Source organism: Takifugu flavidus, chromosome 9 (genome assembly GCF_003711565.1).
Source record: "Takifugu flavidus isolate HTHZ2018 chromosome 9, ASM371156v2, whole genome shotgun sequence".
Classification (NCBI taxonomy): domain Eukaryota; kingdom Metazoa; phylum Chordata; class Actinopteri; order Tetraodontiformes; family Tetraodontidae; genus Takifugu; species Takifugu flavidus.
The window spans coordinates 3513122-3530100 of NC_079528.1; the positions used below are offsets into that span (position 1 = coordinate 3513122).

The 16979-nt window shown below is 42.8% G+C and overlaps 3 protein-coding genes across 18 annotated transcripts in view; 1 reads left to right on the plus strand and 2 right to left on the minus strand.

Annotated features, from left to right (window-relative positions):
* tenm2a (teneurin transmembrane protein 2a) overlaps positions 1-2447 on the plus strand; it is a 176394-nt gene extending 173947 nt beyond the window's left edge. For all 16 annotated transcript variants that reach the window (XM_057042742.1, XM_057042745.1, XM_057042744.1 and 13 more), the window contains one exon: positions 80-2447. In XM_057042742.1, the coding sequence (XP_056898722.1) occupies positions 80-817 (738 nt within the window). In that variant the 3' untranslated portion in view covers positions 818-2447. The remainder of the gene's footprint in view (positions 1-79) is intronic.
* Positions 2448-3446: 999 nt separating this feature from the next.
* LOC130531046 (cysteine-rich and transmembrane domain-containing protein 1-like) lies at positions 3447-8496 on the minus strand. The gene is made up of 3 exons (XM_057042759.1): positions 8315-8496; positions 5002-5294; positions 3447-4307 (listed from the first exon to the last, which is right to left on the minus strand). Exons 2-3 carry the CDS (start codon positions 5273-5275, stop codon positions 4204-4206), a joined length of 378 nt encoding a protein of 125 aa, XP_056898739.1. The 5' UTR covers positions 5276-5294; positions 8315-8496; the 3' UTR covers positions 3447-4203.
* A 3360-nt stretch (positions 8497-11856) lies between these two features.
* On the minus strand, positions 11857-14896 carry eif4ebp3l (eukaryotic translation initiation factor 4E binding protein 3, like). The gene is made up of 3 exons (XM_057043573.1): positions 14524-14896; positions 12940-13116; positions 11857-12445 (listed from the first exon to the last, which is right to left on the minus strand). Exons 1-3 carry the CDS (start codon positions 14654-14656, stop codon positions 12417-12419), a joined length of 339 nt encoding a protein of 112 aa, XP_056899553.1. The 5' UTR covers positions 14657-14896; the 3' UTR covers positions 11857-12416.
* Positions 14897-16979: the final 2083 nt, after the last annotated feature.

Consider the following 16979-nt stretch of genomic DNA (forward strand, 5'->3'; position numbering starts at 1 on the left):
AATGATGCTAGTAGCCGCTAATATACTGCAGGAAACTGACAATACGAGTGAGTGAGATGTCTGATGTGTTCCCGTGCAGCTCATCACAGGTGTGCAGCAGGCGGCAGAGCGTCACAACCAGGCCTTTATGGCCCTGGAGGGTCGTCTCCTAAACAAGGAACGCAGAAGGCGCAAAAACAAACCAGGTCACTGGTTCGGTAACAGCACCCCCATAATAGGCAGAGGAGTCATGCTGGCTCTGAAGGAAGGGAGAGTGGTAGCCGGCGTGTCAGCTTTGGCCAGCGAAGACAGCCGTAAAGTTGCTTTGGTGCTCAACGGTGCCCAGTACCTTGAAGGCACCCATTATACCCAGGATGGGAAGGACTGCCACTACTTTGTTAAAGTGGGCTCCGCTGACAGCGACCTGTTGGCACTGGGGCTCACCAACGGGCGAAAGTCGCTGGAGAGCGGAATCAACGTGACAGTGAGCGGTCGCTCGAGGAGAGGAGTGACCGTGGAGTTTGCGGTTCCTTCTCTGGTGCTGAGCATTCGCTACGGGCTCGCCGTGGATGTAGTGGACGAAGAGAAGGTAAGACTTTTGGAACTGGCCAGGCAGAGAGCCTTGGCTGGGGCCTGGAGCAAGGAACAACAGAGGGCCAGGGACGGGAAAGGAGGCAGCCGTCTCTGGACAGAGGGTGAGAGACAGCAGCTCTTAACTTCAGGTAAAGTACAAGGCTACGATGGCTACTATGTACTTCCTGTAGAGCAGTATCCAGAACTGGCTGACAGCAGCTTCAACATCCAGTTCCTCAGACAGAACGAGATGGGCAAGAGGTAACGGCACACCTGAACTTGCTTGAAGGGCACTTTTAATTCTCTGGATCCTACTTTTTATTTTTTCCTACCCAGCCTCCTCAACCCTACTCCTCTTTAAAGAAAAAAGAAAAATGTGGAGAATTAACCAACAAATGGGGTTATTTATGGAACGCTGCAGGGACTTTCGAAAGAATGACTTATCAGAAAAAAAAGTTCATTTTACTGCCACCGGCAAAAAAAAGGAAAAAGAAAATCTTAAAAAAAAAAAAAAAGTTTGGATGAATGGTTCTTTTTAGGGAAAAAAAAACTGGAAAAGCACTGAAGAACCTTTGAGAACTGTTGCTTAATGAATAAGAATCCCCTTTTTAAAAAAGATAGTGATATTTTCACCCATATTTTTTGGGTCACACTGACAGCGGCCATGACAGTTACCACGCAGCGGAGTTATTCTGTGCTGCCAAGGCAAAGGGACCAAAGTAAACAAAGCCACTCCAGAGAGCAGCATTTTACAGCTACACGCCAACGGAGGACGCCGCAGAGGCGTCCAGTCCGATGAGTCACCTCCCTGTCTCAGGCCTCCCATCGTCCACCACGGACCGTTCCGCCGCTGCCCAAGCAGCGCACATCCAGCCAAGCGACACCGGAGCTCATCGTACCCATGAATAAATCGGATGTCAATAAACAAAAGATGATCAACTTAACAAGAAACAAACAAAAAAGAAAAAAGCAGTCCAAAAAAAAGGTGATGGATATCTGTGGACAATGTGCGTGAGACAGCAACGTTTAATCGGACGAGAGAAGAGGAATCATATTACTACATATGTGTCCACCTAAATTTCAGGATGTTGCGTATACTGTAGATGCCGTAGTTTTGTACATTTCAGTCGCAGTAGAATCGTGAGACTTTCACCGAGGCACTTCTGTACAGAACGATCAAACACAACACTGTCCGGAGAACATGCTAAGTTAGTATTTATTTCATGATTTTACATTTATTTATTAGTACTATATGACAATCATGAATGAGTCACCGGTTCTATTTAAAGCGAGCATTAACGGATGAGTTGGTTTCCTTTTGTAAGCTATGTACGAAGAAAAAAAAAGTTCTGTTTGTTTTTGTATCATTTCAGTTTGCTGGCAGGGCAAATAATAGTCTCTCAAAAGAATAATTTATGTAATAAAGTGTTTAAAAAAAGCAGTTTATACCTTAAATAAAGTCTTTAAAACTGTGAAATCTGTTTTTTCGAATTATATTTCGATGTACAGTGTATAGACTTACCTTTATGCAGCACAGTAGAATATTGTCCAGAATATCAAGTTTTATATTTCTAAGAGGAAGTGGCTTGTAATGTGCAAAATCTTTAGCTGGTCTTACTACTCTAGAATTTTTGTGGCACTCTAATATCCATATCTACAATATCGGTCCCCTTTTTGTTGTTTTTGACTGTTTTTTTTGTGCGGAAGCAGCGAGAATTCTGTCCTAGATCCCAACAGCAGTAGCAGTAATGGATCCTTCTCACTGTGAAGAGACTCGTGCTGGATGTCATAATGTACCAAAATCAGTATTATCGACGGATGATTATCATGCGTTCACTGAAACGAGACTCTTCTGAGAACCTTATCAATAAAACATGATTGTTTACTGCAATCGAGCATCGTGTACGTTCATCTCCTTTATGTGTCTGGAGTCTGTTCATCTGCTTTCCTAACTGCTGCACCAGTCAGCAACCATCAGCTGGATATGGTGGAGCATGCGGACGCTTTAGAACTGGCTAGCTTGTTTCTAGGAGATAATAAAGACAAAATTAAATATAAAGGAAGAGTGATTATCAAAGTCACCAAGTGGGCATTAAGAGCATTCCAAAAACTACATTAGTGTGGCTCCCCATCTATTGGATTTGTCACGCTGCTTAGCTAAACAGTGTTTAATTAAAAGGCAATAATGTGTCCTTTTTTATACACTCCTTGTTTCCATCACCCGAAAATGGCCAGTTTAAACTAAACACTGCGAGTTAAATGAAAGAAGCTGCTCGATATGTTCAAATATTTAAAACAAAAAACATTTTCTTCCATTTCGCTCTCATTTCTGCTTTCACCTATTAATCTCACCCAAAGAGGCACTTTAACCAAGCTTTTTAGGAAACAAAGGTCTCGGATGCATCATAGGATCAGAAATATTACAATGATCTGCACATTACATCCACATTTATCTCTTTACTTCCATGTAGCACAAATTGGGGAAGTAAATCTGAATTCAAACATTTTTCTACATTATAACCGGGGTGAGTGTACGATTTAGTGCGTTGCAAACACTTCCTGCTCATCATGGTTCCGCCTTGGCGGCTCACAAGCCCCAGTAAAGATGCAATGTTAGATTTCATGCAGCTAATGCATGTGTAAATACCCAACTGTTTGTTCCCCATGCTAGCAGTAAAGGTCATTTGTCTGTTCCCAGCCTTTCTTGTGCAGAAAAGTGGTTGATTAAAGGCTCTGTTAGTTGTTGGTTAAGTATTTACTGAATGTCATTAAATAACTGAACTGAAATTAAATTAAATTAAATTTTTAGGTCCTATAGTTTCTAATTTATGTATTCGTTTATCCAGTCCAATACCTTGTGCTCTACCCTCCAAATTGACAACAAAAGTCTTCCATTTGGTGCAAATAAATTGTTTTAATTTAAGATTTTTCTCCGACGAACAAAGGCAGATCTGACAGATTGTTTGTCACTATATGCGGCTACAGAATTTTTTTTTTCTTCATATCAAAATCATCTGTGGAAAAAACAAAACAAAACAAGCAAAGAGGCCAACAGATTTTAAATTCTGACATAAATCAAGTTGTCTCCTAAAATGCGTTTATGGGAAATCATTTTAAGACAACTAATGTGCAAATGAAAGAGCTCGTATCAAACATGACTCTTGTCAGAGCACGCTGGCATCCTGACCTCTGGGGCCTCTGGGGTACAGGAGGAGTCAGGGGAAGGGGCTGTTCTGGGGAGAGGGCAGGCAGGAGGGCCATACAGACGTCATTGCATAAAGTGCCAAAGAGCCTTAAAATGGACAAGCCTGAGATTCAAAGAGCTGCATGTTAATATAAGTTACATGTTGTTATGCCTGTGTATGTGTGTGTGTGCGTGTGTGTGTTCATGTTGATCTGCATACGGAGCAAGAGCCTGAGATTCAGGTCAGTCTGTATCGAGTGGTTCCAGTTCATGTGCTACAGGGCAGCCAGAACAGCACCTGCCGGAGCTGAGAGCTTCCCGTCGTGATGTCCAGGCGATCCTAATGGAGGATGAGAGGAAATGGACGGACGGTTTCATGTTAAAGATGAGTAGACAGAGCGTGACGAGGATCGAGGCACAGAGAGAGGGTGTTCATGGGTAAGGGGAGCGCGCACTCTGGGAACACGTTATGTCAGCATGTCCCAAAGGCAGCAGCAACACAAAGCTGCCCAGCAGCCGGTCAGGCAGGCGTCTGTGTTGTCCTCTCTTCTCCTGTCCTCCACCACATACACTGGGGGAAGAAAAGGAGGAAGAAAAGCAGGAGCAGAAGAGAAAAGGAATTAATAGGAGACACAAATGAAATTTGTGAGGCTTCTCCTTTACTAAACAGACCAGAGTCTTCAGCGGTCGGCTGGAGTGTCATAACATGACCAAATGTCTCCTCGCTGTGTTCATTACCACGGCAATGCAATGTCACTCAGCCTCAGCCCAGATTAGAGCTTCCAGGACGCACCACTGCTTTCAACAACACACTTTCTTCTTCTTCACTTTCAGTCACATGTCTGCATGCAGGCGTGTGAGATTATTTGAGACTTTGACGATCTTTTCTGAGCACAAAAAAGGGGTCTCAACAAACAACTCGCCCCTTTCTCGTGTTAATGATTACTCATGGTCACTCATGATACAGTGAATGACAAAGGTGTGTTGCCATAGCAGCAGACTAATGGATATGCATGTCCGTACGATATAAACATTACAGCATGTATACATTTTGAGCATAAAGACCTAAAGCTAGTTTAATGTGATATTAATGTGGAATTCTCTTATACTAATCTCTTAAAGTCCTTCGTTACATTTTTACCTCCAAAAATTGTTCATGTAATAAATATTTTAATGTAATGAAACTCTTTTAACTGGATTTCAACTTATGTGACTACAATCTGCTGCACGGATCTGCATCATTCTATGTCTACGTGACCGCTCACCTGTGTTTTTGGGAGGTTCTCCGTACACAGGCCCAGGTGGGGGTCCCCCCTGCCATCCGTACTGTGGTTGTCCAGGGTACCCTTGATAAGGGGGCTGTCCTTGAACAGGATAAGGACCTGCAGCACCCATTGGACCAGGGGGGTAGTTGGGATAACCTACATTAGGCTGCATCATGTTCCCCTGTGGGGGGTAACCCTGAGGCGGCACCTGGCCCGGGTAACTGGGAGCAGTTGGGCCGCTGCTTTGGTAAGGAGGGGGCTGATCGAAATTCATGTCTGGGTTGAGAGTTCACCTAAGGAAGATAAGGAAAGCAGGCGTAAAAAACACAGACAGAATAGCCAGGCTGATGCTGCCTCTAGCAAATGTCACCTCCACCCTTCCACTAAATGCTTTAGAGCAGGAAATTAGCGCAGTAGCTTTTATAGTAAATGTATATGAAAAGCCTAGAGGAAAACTGAATACTGAGAATAGAAAACATGGGATATGTCGTTAAAAGAGCGGTCAATCAGATGATTAACATCATTACTGATGTGTGGCACATTGGATCCATCAGTTGAGCCCTGCGAGATGAACGCAGACGTGAACCGTTTGTATTTTCACGCTTGTTTTTCTCACACACAGGAAACACTACATATCCTGTTCAGCAAATCACGCTTTTAGTTGCAGCGCAATGTGTTGAGAGGAGCAGAGGACAGTCAATTTAGGCAAATTTATTTCCTTTCAGAGAGCTCTTATCGCCGGGCCTGGTCTGAAAGTGCTATAAATTTGTCATCGGCCGGGTGTCCAAAGGTTAACCGAGAAGTGCATTTCAGCCTCACACAAGCTCTCCAGTCAGCCACCACTTTGGTAGCCTGCCTCCAGGGACTCTCAGCATGACGGTTTTAGTCCAGTGCTCGTTTCTTTTGCATGTACACAAATCTCCACCCCTCTGACGAAGCCTATGAGGGTTTGAGTCATCTTTCTTTTAGATTGTGTAATTTAACACTAACTTTAAAACTGAGTGTTAAAAATAAGGAAAATAAAGTGTAGGCAGGCTTCCAATATCAGAACATATGCCAAGTCACAATAATATTACAGATGCCTGATACCAGATAAGACTACCCTTTAGTCTTACTCTTAGTCTGCTGTAAAACGTCACTCGATCAGGCGTATGGAAAGTTGTTCTATTCTTTTTTTTCCTGTCTGTCTGTCTCTTTTTTAAAAAGAACAACATATGTGAGCAGGGCTTTGTATGTTAGCATGGTCAACAGGCCCCCAGGTGATTTGTTTTGTGTTTCACCTCAAAGCAACGATAAGCAAAACCAACAGGGATCCCTTTTTCTTAACGGTCTTCATTGCTGCTTTGTTGGAAAAGGGTGTTAGCAGCTACTTTCAAGGGGATCGCCAATAATCAGTAATCTGACACCAATAAGGCTGACGTGTTCAGCACCATCTAAAATAACCACCACGGTCACCTTGCCTTCAACGTTTGTGTTTAAAGACGATGTGTTTCTGAGAGGCTTCTGAGAGGATTTTAGAACATGAATGTAAAGTCACCTTGATTTTTGGAATGATCAATTAATCAGTCAGTCAAATTTATTGTCCTGCGGTTGTAGACAGACATTAAAATAAAACCACACAACAAACAAACAGGATAATAAATAACAATGGAGACTGTATTGCAACGATGATAGACAAGGACTAGTATAGAAAATAAAATGCAAAATCACTACATGGAAAAGCTGAGATATGTTCTAGTGAAAAAGACCAGTGTGCAAAAACCTCCTGAGTGCTTTTATTTGTGCAAATTCAGCATGTTAATGGCAGTAGACACAAGGAACATTTTGTAACATTTAGTCCAGAAGCACAAACTCTTTATGGAGGTGGTGGCCAAGTCCAAAATGGCCAGAGTCTTCCTCAGGTCATATATATCACAGAGAGGAGACTGATTCACCCCTAGGACCTTGCCAGCAACACTGACAAGTCGACCTAGCTTGTATCCCTCAGCAAGGTTGAGGTTGCCAAACCATACGATAATAGACAGAACCGACACAGTAAAAGATTTATAACAGTGTCAACATTTTTGCACACACATTAAAAGTGTTTATTTTTCTTAAAAAAGTAGAGAAGCTGTTCGTCCTTCTTAAAGGTAGCCTCTGCGTTAGGCTGAAAGCAAAGTTTTTCATCTAGCACAGTTCCAAGGTATTTGTAGCATCCACTTGTTCCATCTCCACTCCCTCCTTCATCACCAGGCCATGATCCAATTTCCCTCAAACAAACTCATTAGGACAGAGTCATCAACAGACTTATTGATTTGTCTGTTCTCAAACTGACATCAAGAAGTCTAGCGTGGAGCACGGGGCTCTCTGGGCGGTGGTACGGGCTAATAAGCAATATCCGAATGGGATGCTCCACGCCTCTACCAGCTCTGTATGCAAACTGCATAGAGTCAAAGGTCCCCTGGACCTGGACCACCTATTACATCACTTTCTCAAACATCTTCCTGAACCAACCATTAATCCGGTGTTAATATTAATATTATTAGGAGATTAATTAGTCATATGTTTGACTGGGGAATCTCAGACAATGCTTTCAAAACACTATTTAGGCCTTGACGCACAAACACAACACACTTGGGACATCTAAGCCCATTAATCTGAAAATGTATGCTGTCATAATGATTAAACTAATCAGTGCCCTACCTGGTGGACTTTCCCCGATTGTGTAAATCTGTGGCGAAGGGCACCCATGAATGCTGTCAAGTGTCAACTCAAAATTCTGCTTCTCCTTAGACATTATGAAGTGGAAATGGAGCACCTGATGGGCGAGAATTACAGCTACCAGCTGCATGTATAGGCCTCTCCATATGATCCAGCAGCTGGGTAACCTAGCAGCCTTTGTTTACCTCCGCAGATTCTCGGTAACCGATGTACAGAAGACGGCGGCCTCTGGGACCCAATTAGGTGAAACTAATCACAGTCACAAGGTCTCTTTTAACATAAACATACGAATTTACAGACCGGTAACTCGAGTCTTTGTTAGCGCACATTTAAATGGAGTTTTGTTTTTCTCGACCAAGACCCAAGTGTCTTTATCCTGTATGACGTCACTACAGTGACACTCTTCGTATTAGAAATCTATTAATATCAATGTCGGTTATGGTGTGTGTGATCTAATTCTCGGTGTAATATTCATTTAGGAATGTCCATCAAAATAAAAATAAATAAAGATCATTAGAAAACCTGCACCTGCGGGCCCCAGCCCCCAACGCAGATTGTCTCTTCTCCGATTATTCCAGCTTTAAAACACACAGTATTTCTATTTCCAGCCTACCTTTGTACTGGTATCCAGCTGCAGCGATGTTGTAGAGTTATTTTCTTTCACTACTGTGGTAAATAATAATTTGAATGGTGTTTGATGTCAGCCAACGACCCTGCTGACTATGTACGAACAGAAATAGTCCGAGAGGAAAACTCAATGCGTCTCGTGTTTTCCTGACGTCATGTCGTTTTCAGAGGAGTGGGTGGGCTACAAGGAGTGTCCGAGACGGTGATTGGCTGCTGAAGGAACCGCTGCCCTCGCTGTCCAATCAGAAGCCTGCGCGATTACAGACCGACGATTCCTGGTCATTTGACCTAACGACACCGCTCACTGAGTCAGCGAGCTAAACAATGATAGAAACTAAGTAAAAGAAAGAGGACATTTCACACAAGTTGGACCTAACGTCAAAAAACTAACAAAAAAAAAACGGTTAAATATTAATAAGTGGATTTTGTGCCTTCGCGGGTGGCACAATGCGAAGTTTATTTTATATTACGAATGTTAAAAGTTATTTTGTATAGTAACTTATTGATTTTGTATCAAACCAAAACCTGACCAGACCTTGAGCAAAATTATCAAGCAGCTGGTAACTGTTCCAAGGGTAAACATCAACAGAAAGATTGCTGGTTGAGGCGGTAGACCGCAAGGGGGTGCTATATAATAATGCTATACACTAATAATATAATAATAACCATACTATTTCAGGTTGTGCAATAATGGTGTAGATAACATACCATTAGTAATACAGGGCAGCATTAATGCAACGTTACATATAGTCGGTCGCTTTCTGATCAGAGCCCCGTGGGCTTGATGCTTGCATGGAATACATCTCTCTACCAGCAGATGTCAGACTCGTTCCAGTTTCTTCATTGAGAAAAGGTTACTCTGACTTGCGTCCACGCACACACGGAGACACAAGTGTGCAAACAACTTCTAGTTTTATTTTTCTTATGTTGATAGAAATACGTTTGATGCTGTATGTCCAAGCTTGCTGACTGCACAGGCTGATCATTTAACTTGTCTGTTCTTTTACAATGGAAAGTGGCAGTTTTGCCGACACATATATAAATACTCTATTGTGCAACATAGAAACATCAGTGCTGGAAGTAAAAAGTACAAGTTGCAACATCTACTCATAAAATACACCATAAACATCTTTCACACTTACAGTTACAAAACGTGATACATGTTCAACATAGACAAGGGCCTCTATAGTTTGTGACAGTTTCCATAAGAATCCATTTACTCTTGGGGACTATAGTACTTGTAAAAACATTCTTAATATACTGACTACAGACTGTGAACATTCAATCACATGTGTACACCCAAATTATTCGTATGTATGCCATAAAATGAAAACTGTGGCAAACTGTCAACCAGCAAGACCAGTGGCGCTGATACTGGAGCATTCATCCTCAGTCATTTGTCAGGCTGAGTCTTGTCCCAGGACAGTTAGGCAACATAGGTAATCCCAGAAAACAATCAAAGATCCAGCCTTTGATTGTTGAATGTGATGCTAAGTTTAGTAACAGTGCAAATAAAATGTTTGTAATGTTTGTTCATCTGAAAACGGCCCATGTCTCGCTTTCAAATCACAGCACAGACCAACAACGGTGGCCATGAAAAACAGTTGGCTGAATTCCTGCCGAGTAAACACAGCAAGACCACGTGAATTCAACTCTGTCACTGTGCTTGTTCGCGAGGTCAACACATGGCACACATCAGCCACCGTCCCTCCCGTGATAAATGGGACTGAGCAGATCGTGTGTTTTCATAGTCCCACAGGCCGTTCAGAGATTCTAGCAATAGCTTTGGCAAGAGCACGGGACAAAAATAGGCCTGTCCAGCTCTGCCCAACACTTTTAAAGGGAGAGAAGAAGTAGGGGTGTGTGTGTGTGGGGGGTGGGGGGTATGCTTTATGCTTATGGTGGGGGGGGGGGGGGGGGGGGGGTTACCAGAGTCCGTTGGTCGTCTGGAGCAAAGTTATTTACAGTACTCGCAGGCTCATTTTCTCCAAAACAACTTCATAGAAATCTCATGGATGTCTGAATGGCTGGGCCACTGCTCAGCAGGGCTGATGTTGTGTATCAGGTCACATTTATGGGCCATGTGTGACACACGTTCTTCATGTTTTTTGTTTGTTTTTTTGCTATGGATCAACAGATTAATGTGTGACCATTTCTTTCAAATTAAAATCAGCTTTGCTTTAGTGTGTGGGGTTGTGAGTGGAATACATATTTGTCTCATTTGCAAGTCTACACGTGTGGATCAGTAATGAAATCTTCATACTGGCACACTTGTGTGTCACTGTCACGTGCACGGTGGTAAACAAGAGACCCTCACTTCTGGTGCGTTTATTTTCTAAGCCAGCATAACTGGTTGTGCTTGTAATTGGTGTGATGGCTCTTCTAAATGACTGAAACTGGAATGTTTGCCTCTTCCACCTTGTCTTTTGTCATTCAGGAAATCCCTCAAAACTACATAACAACTGCCTTTGGTGTGTTTAGTCACCTTACTTTCTTCTCACGTGTGCTTTGCGCAAATATGCACTTTAAATGTCGTGCAGAGGTCGAAGAGGAAGTAGCCCCCCTCTCAAAAACTATCCAAAAACATACAGTGCACAGCCACCTCAGCCTGAATCGTCTTAAGATTTGGTCTGCTTTAATTTTCCTGTATTTGCTGTACGACAGCGACATTATGGAAAATGGAATGTTCACTTCACATATATTGACTACATGTTCAAACCTGCACTCTCATCTGTTAGCATCAATGTTAGAAGCACTCATTTGCAGGATCAGAAGCTGATCAGCCTGAATCGCTTTACTTGGATCCAGGATGTCACAGGGGGACGGGCTGACCTGTTCTCCGTCATCTCTGCAGTATTGTATATAAATGTTTATTCCCATCCTGCCTAAACAGCTCTGTAGAGTGAACATTAGATCTGTAGATACATATTTGAGATAGCTGCCTGGTCAAACAGCAGATGTTACACACCCAGACCTTACTGAGGTTTCAGGACGTCTGGCCTTTGCGTTGCAGCTGCTCTGCTCCCCTCCTCGCTGCAGACTCAGGGACATGTAGGCCATGTGCAGCCTTCCCCCTGCAGCTATGCCACACATGTGTTAATGCTGCATTTTTGATGATTTGGAATTTTGCTCTTATTTCAGTCGGCGCACCCGTCGTGTGCTCACCCCGGAGGTTTGAACTCTTTGCTGAGTGTTTTACTGTTTAATCTGTTGAAAAAAACAGAGTGTTCCGCTGGGCCAGGAGGGAGGTCCACCCCAACGGTGCACAAACACATACCATGCCATACATGCGACTGTTACACAACTCAAGAAATGCTTACAGTGTGGCGCAAGTCTGAAAGGTCACCTCTTTTTCCCATATACATGGTATTTTCAGCTTATTGAAGCAAATGTCTTTTTTATAACCAAGTGAAAAGATGCAGGCCAAAGATGACATTTACCACCCACACACACACACACACACACACACACACACACACACAGATCAACACTGTAAAGCTACACTTAATGAATTAAGCAGACAATTGATCACTGACAGCATACTTTATTTGAAATTTCTGCAATTCCTCCCATTTAAAAAAAAAGAAAAGAAAAACATAATAGTCCCTGATTTTCAGAGGAGCTCGACTCCAGATATTTGGAGACCTGATTTTGGCTGTTACGAAGAAAATGATTGACCCTCTTCAGACAGGGAGGGGTATAAAAACAAAATCTGCAGTGAAAAGTCTACATGTCACAAATGTAATCATCTTAGAATTCCCAACTTATAAAACAGGCTACATTGTACAACTTTATTATTTACAAAAGATAATAAAAAAAATGAAATCAAAATGGATTTTAAAAAAAATCCAGTTGTAGCTTTTAAGTGACTGAGCTACCAATCAACCCTTTAATGCCATTTACTTAACATTTCTTTAGGGTCCAAAACACCCTATTTTTTTTTTACTTTTTTGACCATTTCTGGTTCCATGCAAAAGCTTTTATTTTTAGAAAGGGTGAAAAAAAAGCTTCATGTGAAATGGATAATGGTCATTAATGACCTTGGTGGTGTTTTCTCAATAACTCTCCACAGGAGGCAATACAGGAGCTCAGATGTCCATTTCAAACTGGTTCTCATCTGAAAGAGAAGAAACACAAGCAGCGATTTTAACGCTTCCGTTAGGATAAGCATGACCCTGCCTTAACAGTCTGCACATGAGATGACAAAGCAGTGATGGTATCAGCATTCTGTGAGTGGACCAGAGAGAAAAAGTCCCTCAAAAGTGTGTAAACATGGACTGAACAGAAGCCCCAACTGACTTTTTTTTAATCTTACAAGTGGACAAAATAAAAATACCGTAGTGAAAAATGCTCAGTTCATCACATATTACAGCCTCCATCTCTAGTGGCTTCTGCATCTGAATCCCAGCTATGTCCACCAAGGCACAGTGACTGGGAGACCCAACTGACAACTGGTAGTGGTGTCATCTGCTCTGCTGCAAACATTGTTGCCATAGTGCCACAGGAACACATGGACACATCTACCATGCATGATTCCTGAAGTATTTCTCTCCTGTCTGACTGAAATAACAAGGAAAAGTGCAGAGAAAAATGCCTGAAGGTCTGGTTTACCTGTAGTCTCCTTCTCTTCTTCTTCTGCTTCCTCTTTGAGATCCTGCAGTTTCCCAATGGGGTGCGTAGCGGGGACAGTTACCCCAGGGATCTGGGGTAGGCAACACGGGGGAGTTCTGGCTAGAGGGGAGTTCCGACAATCCAGGAGAAACTTCCTGTCATAGATGATACGAGTACCTGTGACGGAGAAGCAAAAACAGTCTCGTGTTTCAAAGGGGGCCATTCGCTCTAAAAAAGGAATATAAATGTTCTTAAAATAGACAAGACATATCAAGTGATAGGATGTCACATGATCAGGGGGATTATGGAGAGAGCAATGTGTGCAGCTTGGAAAGACATTTGCACATTTCAGACTTGTGTTACTGGAGGGGATTTAAGTGGTTAAGGATTCTGTGTGCACACGGAGGGGCAGGAGGTGGTTTTACTGTTGCACTCAGTTCTTGGAAATCCTAGAACAAAACAGCCTTCGAAGAAAAAGACCTTGAAATGAAAGCCACATGTGCCTCTCACAAAAGGAAAAAAATTCCAGTCAATGGGATTTATGCCTAAAACCCCACACAATCTGTGTGGTGTCCCACAAGCTAACTTCTTTTGGCATCTTTCAACAGCGTCACCACTTGGACTTAGACCAACGCTGAGCAAATAGTGTCATAAAGAGACCGCGATAAGTTTTTACCAGGATGCAACAGAGTTATGGAGTGTTGATATTGGAGTTTGCTCTGTTGTTTTTCAACTGCCCAACCTTTCAACGAGGAAAAAAACATTATGTAATTCAGCATTTGACGCTGGTCAACAGGAAGCAAAAGAGAGGGAGCAGGAACAACCAGGGGCAAGAAAAAGGGGCTAGAACACAAGCAATAGCAATACATTAAGACAATCTGTGCAGCTGTTATGTAAAATAGGAGAGCCTAACAGCAGATGATCGACAGTGAAGTGTGCTGAAGTTGAAATGCAACAGTTGTCAAATGCATGTTGCAACGGCCTGTGCAGCAGTCATAACTTATAAAACAGCATTTAAGATATGTTTATCCAGTCTATGGCCTAAGTATTTCTCGTTCCTCCTCCCTCATCTTGTACAGAATGTTCTCCTGTGAAGTGCAAAACAGTGGTGGGGATGGGGCCTCCTCCAGCTCCGCCGCTGCAGAGGCCAATCACTTCTGCTGCTCTGACAGCTGCTCACATCCGCCCTCTGCCGATCCAAGTCACGGGTTCAAACTGCTCCTCTCTTTGGACGACAGTTGCTCGATGGCGCAAAGAGCTTCTTCGCACGCCTCAAACATATATGTCTAGTCAGCAAATTTACACACAAGATCGCAAGCAAAGTTTAAACACACTTATAACTGGAACCAGGCTGCCTATGAACTCTGCGAAGCAAAGCGGTTCTATGGATTTACTGGTGTTTTAACCCATTTTCTCCATGGCAATTTTGGCTACAGGCGGTTTTCGAGTTTATAAAGTTAGACTATGACCATTTATGAACATGTGCAGAGTTATATCTAGTTAGCATTTGTGGTGCTTAAAGGCACAAAGTTAGAGAATTTAAAAACAAAAACTTTTTTTCTTCCACCCAAAGGCAGTTGTTACCTCCGGGCGTGGTGGAGAAGAGAGTTCCCCCCGGTGTCTGGCTGTAACAGTCGGGTAGCTGGGACCAGTCCTTCAGCGTTAGCACCCTGGTTGGGATTGGGCAACTTTTAACTTCACCTTTGCCAGTCGACATGCTAGCTTCTGTTTAGCTGCTGTTGGACGGTTCGTGGAAAACGTTGACAAAACTCAGGCGGTCTTCAGTGGGGCGCCTGGGAAGTTGTGGCTTTCGCAAATGCGCTTGACAAGATACACGGAAAAGTTTCCAACAGTCTGGATCCGAATAGTGTGCGTCGTTACGGGTAGCTGCCAAAAGTGACCATGTGCTGTATATATGGGCCGTCCAACCTTCCCAGAAGCCACTCGTGATGTTTTTGTGCTCCGCTGTAAGACACGTGGGGGAGCTGGCGTGTGGTACGATTGTTTTTCTCCCAGGGGCGGTCCGCGCGGGTGGAAATGTGAAAACAAATAACGCAAGAAACATATTTATTGGTTCAGCATGAGGTAACGGTTGTGGTCGACGATATGAAGGGGAAAGTCTCTCATTATAATGAATGGTGCATTTATTCCTTTGCGACGACCAAACGTGTTTGCATCTTTCTGTGCAATGTTTTGCAATATAAGTGAGCGGAAATAACATGACTCGCAGGTTTTAAAAAAGTAACCGAGGGAACGCATCTATTTTAATGCCTGTTCGGTGTATTGAAAGAAAGTATCGTCTAAATTATTATTCGTAAACGTAAAATTATCTGTACATTGTTTTTCAACGTGGGCATCGGGCTTACTCGCTGACTGAAACAGGCGCACCTCAACCTTGCAACTCATCTGGCAACAGTGCCTCCTGCTGGTGTGGTAAAATGTAGAAAGACTCGGGCCTCACGCAGCTCACGCAGCTCACGCAGCATACGACTCAGCAGCTGATGTTGTATTTCATCAGTGCAAGTGGAGATTTCCATTGTAGATTAGGAATTCGCAAATGTCAGACTGCTTAGTGGCATATTACTTAAGCGCACCCTACTTCTTTATGCTAATGCTGGTCATTTTTTATAAGTATAATATTATAATTCTTATTTTTAGTGATTTTTCCCCTTCTAACTTGGTTACATGTTGGAATCAGTTAACGTATTTTTTTAATTATTTTAGAAAATACCAAATAATAAACAAAGCATTTTTTCAGCCACTTCTGCCATACGGTTGAGAGTCGCATAGGCGTAATTAGTGTCATGGGGGTGCTGGGGGCATTCCCAACAAATTTGTCTAAATTTACAGCTCGTGTGTGTGTGTGCGTGTGTGTGCGTGTGTGTGTGTGTGTGTGTGTGTGTGTGCGTGCGTGCGTGCGTGCGTGCGTGCGTGTGTGTACTAGAGTGAATTGGCAACATGTGATCCTTTACATCTGCCAGGCAGACTACTGTTGTCCTACTACGATTGGCCACTTGGGGGCAATATCAGCATATATCATATTTCAGTTCGTACTTCAGAATGACCGAGCAGCTGTTGTTTCAATTTTAATTCTTTTCTTTTTTGGGGGGGGGGGTATTTTGTCATTTTACATTGTCACAATTTCTCTGAAAGTGAATGAAATAGAGTTTTTTTAATGACATGCTTTTCACCTTTTATAACACTCACTCACATGAAGACTAACAGTGGGAGATTATACGACACCAGATCTATGCTGGAGCCTCAACTGCTGATGTTTAACTTCATAAGCACACAGAATCATCAGCAAAGATAAAAAATCATTGTTTCAGGGTTTCTCAACTTGCAGATGGGGGACTTGAGACTTTCTATTATTTGAGTGTGCGATAATGTTATTACATAATTTATAATTTGTTTTGGTTTTTTTTATTAATCTAAAGCATCTGTTTTATCACTTGACCAAATGAAACAGATTTCCAACAACTGTTTCTGTGTTCTGTATGGGGATAGGAGTTTCCAAATTTTGGACTCCTTGTCAGGGTCCTGGGTGTTTCTCTTAGTGTGCTTTGGTGGTTGTTTCCTTGTTCCTGCTCTGTTCTTTCTCCAGGGGACGTGGTGGAGCCACATTCCTGCAGCTCGTACCTGCGGCCAATTGTTAATCAACTGGCTATTTAGGCCCGGGGCCCCTGGTCACCAGTGTCCGGTCGTTTGGTCAGTGTTGTGGTAAACGTGGACTCAGGTTCTTACTCTTTTTCGAGATTTAAGATTTGTAATCGTGTTTCATTCTCCGCTCATGGTCACCACGCATCCCTCCTTTGGAAAAAGAACGAGCAGGATCTTTTCTACGTGCCTAGCGCGATTTCTCCCCGCAGCGCTCAAGGCTTCTTTTTGTTTTCAATGAACCCTTTTGAAATCTGCTGTTTACTGTCTGCATTCGGGTCCTGGTCAAACTAAACCTTAACACTCCTAGAGGAAAACCATTCCTTATTGTATAATCCTTCCCAGAACCCTCTTTGGATACATACTTTTTATCAAACAAGTTT

What these genes read in the sequence shown, in the direction of transcription:
- eif4ebp3l (XM_057043573.1), bottom strand. Translation starts at nt 14,656, where the DNA reads ATGTCGACTGGCAAAGGTGAAGTTAAAAGTTGCCCAATCCCAACCAGG. An exon ending in CTTCTCCACCACGCCCGGAG is followed by an intron (nt 13,117 to 14,523) that starts GTAACAACTGCC and finishes TCTCCGTCACAG; the next exon opens with GTACTCGTATCATCTATGAC. An exon ending in AGAAGAGAAGGAGACTACAG is followed by an intron (nt 12,446 to 12,939) that starts GTAAACCAGACC and finishes CTTCTCTTTCAG; the next exon opens with ATGAGAACCAGTTTGAAATG.
- LOC130531046 (XM_057042759.1), bottom strand. Translation starts at nt 5,275, where the DNA reads ATGAATTTCGATCAGCCCCCTCCTTACCAAAGCAGCGGCCCAACTGCT. An exon ending in AGAACCTCCCAAAAACACAG is followed by an intron (nt 4,308 to 5,001) that starts GTGAGCGGTCAC and finishes TTCTTCCCCCAG; the next exon opens with TGTATGTGGTGGAGGACAGG.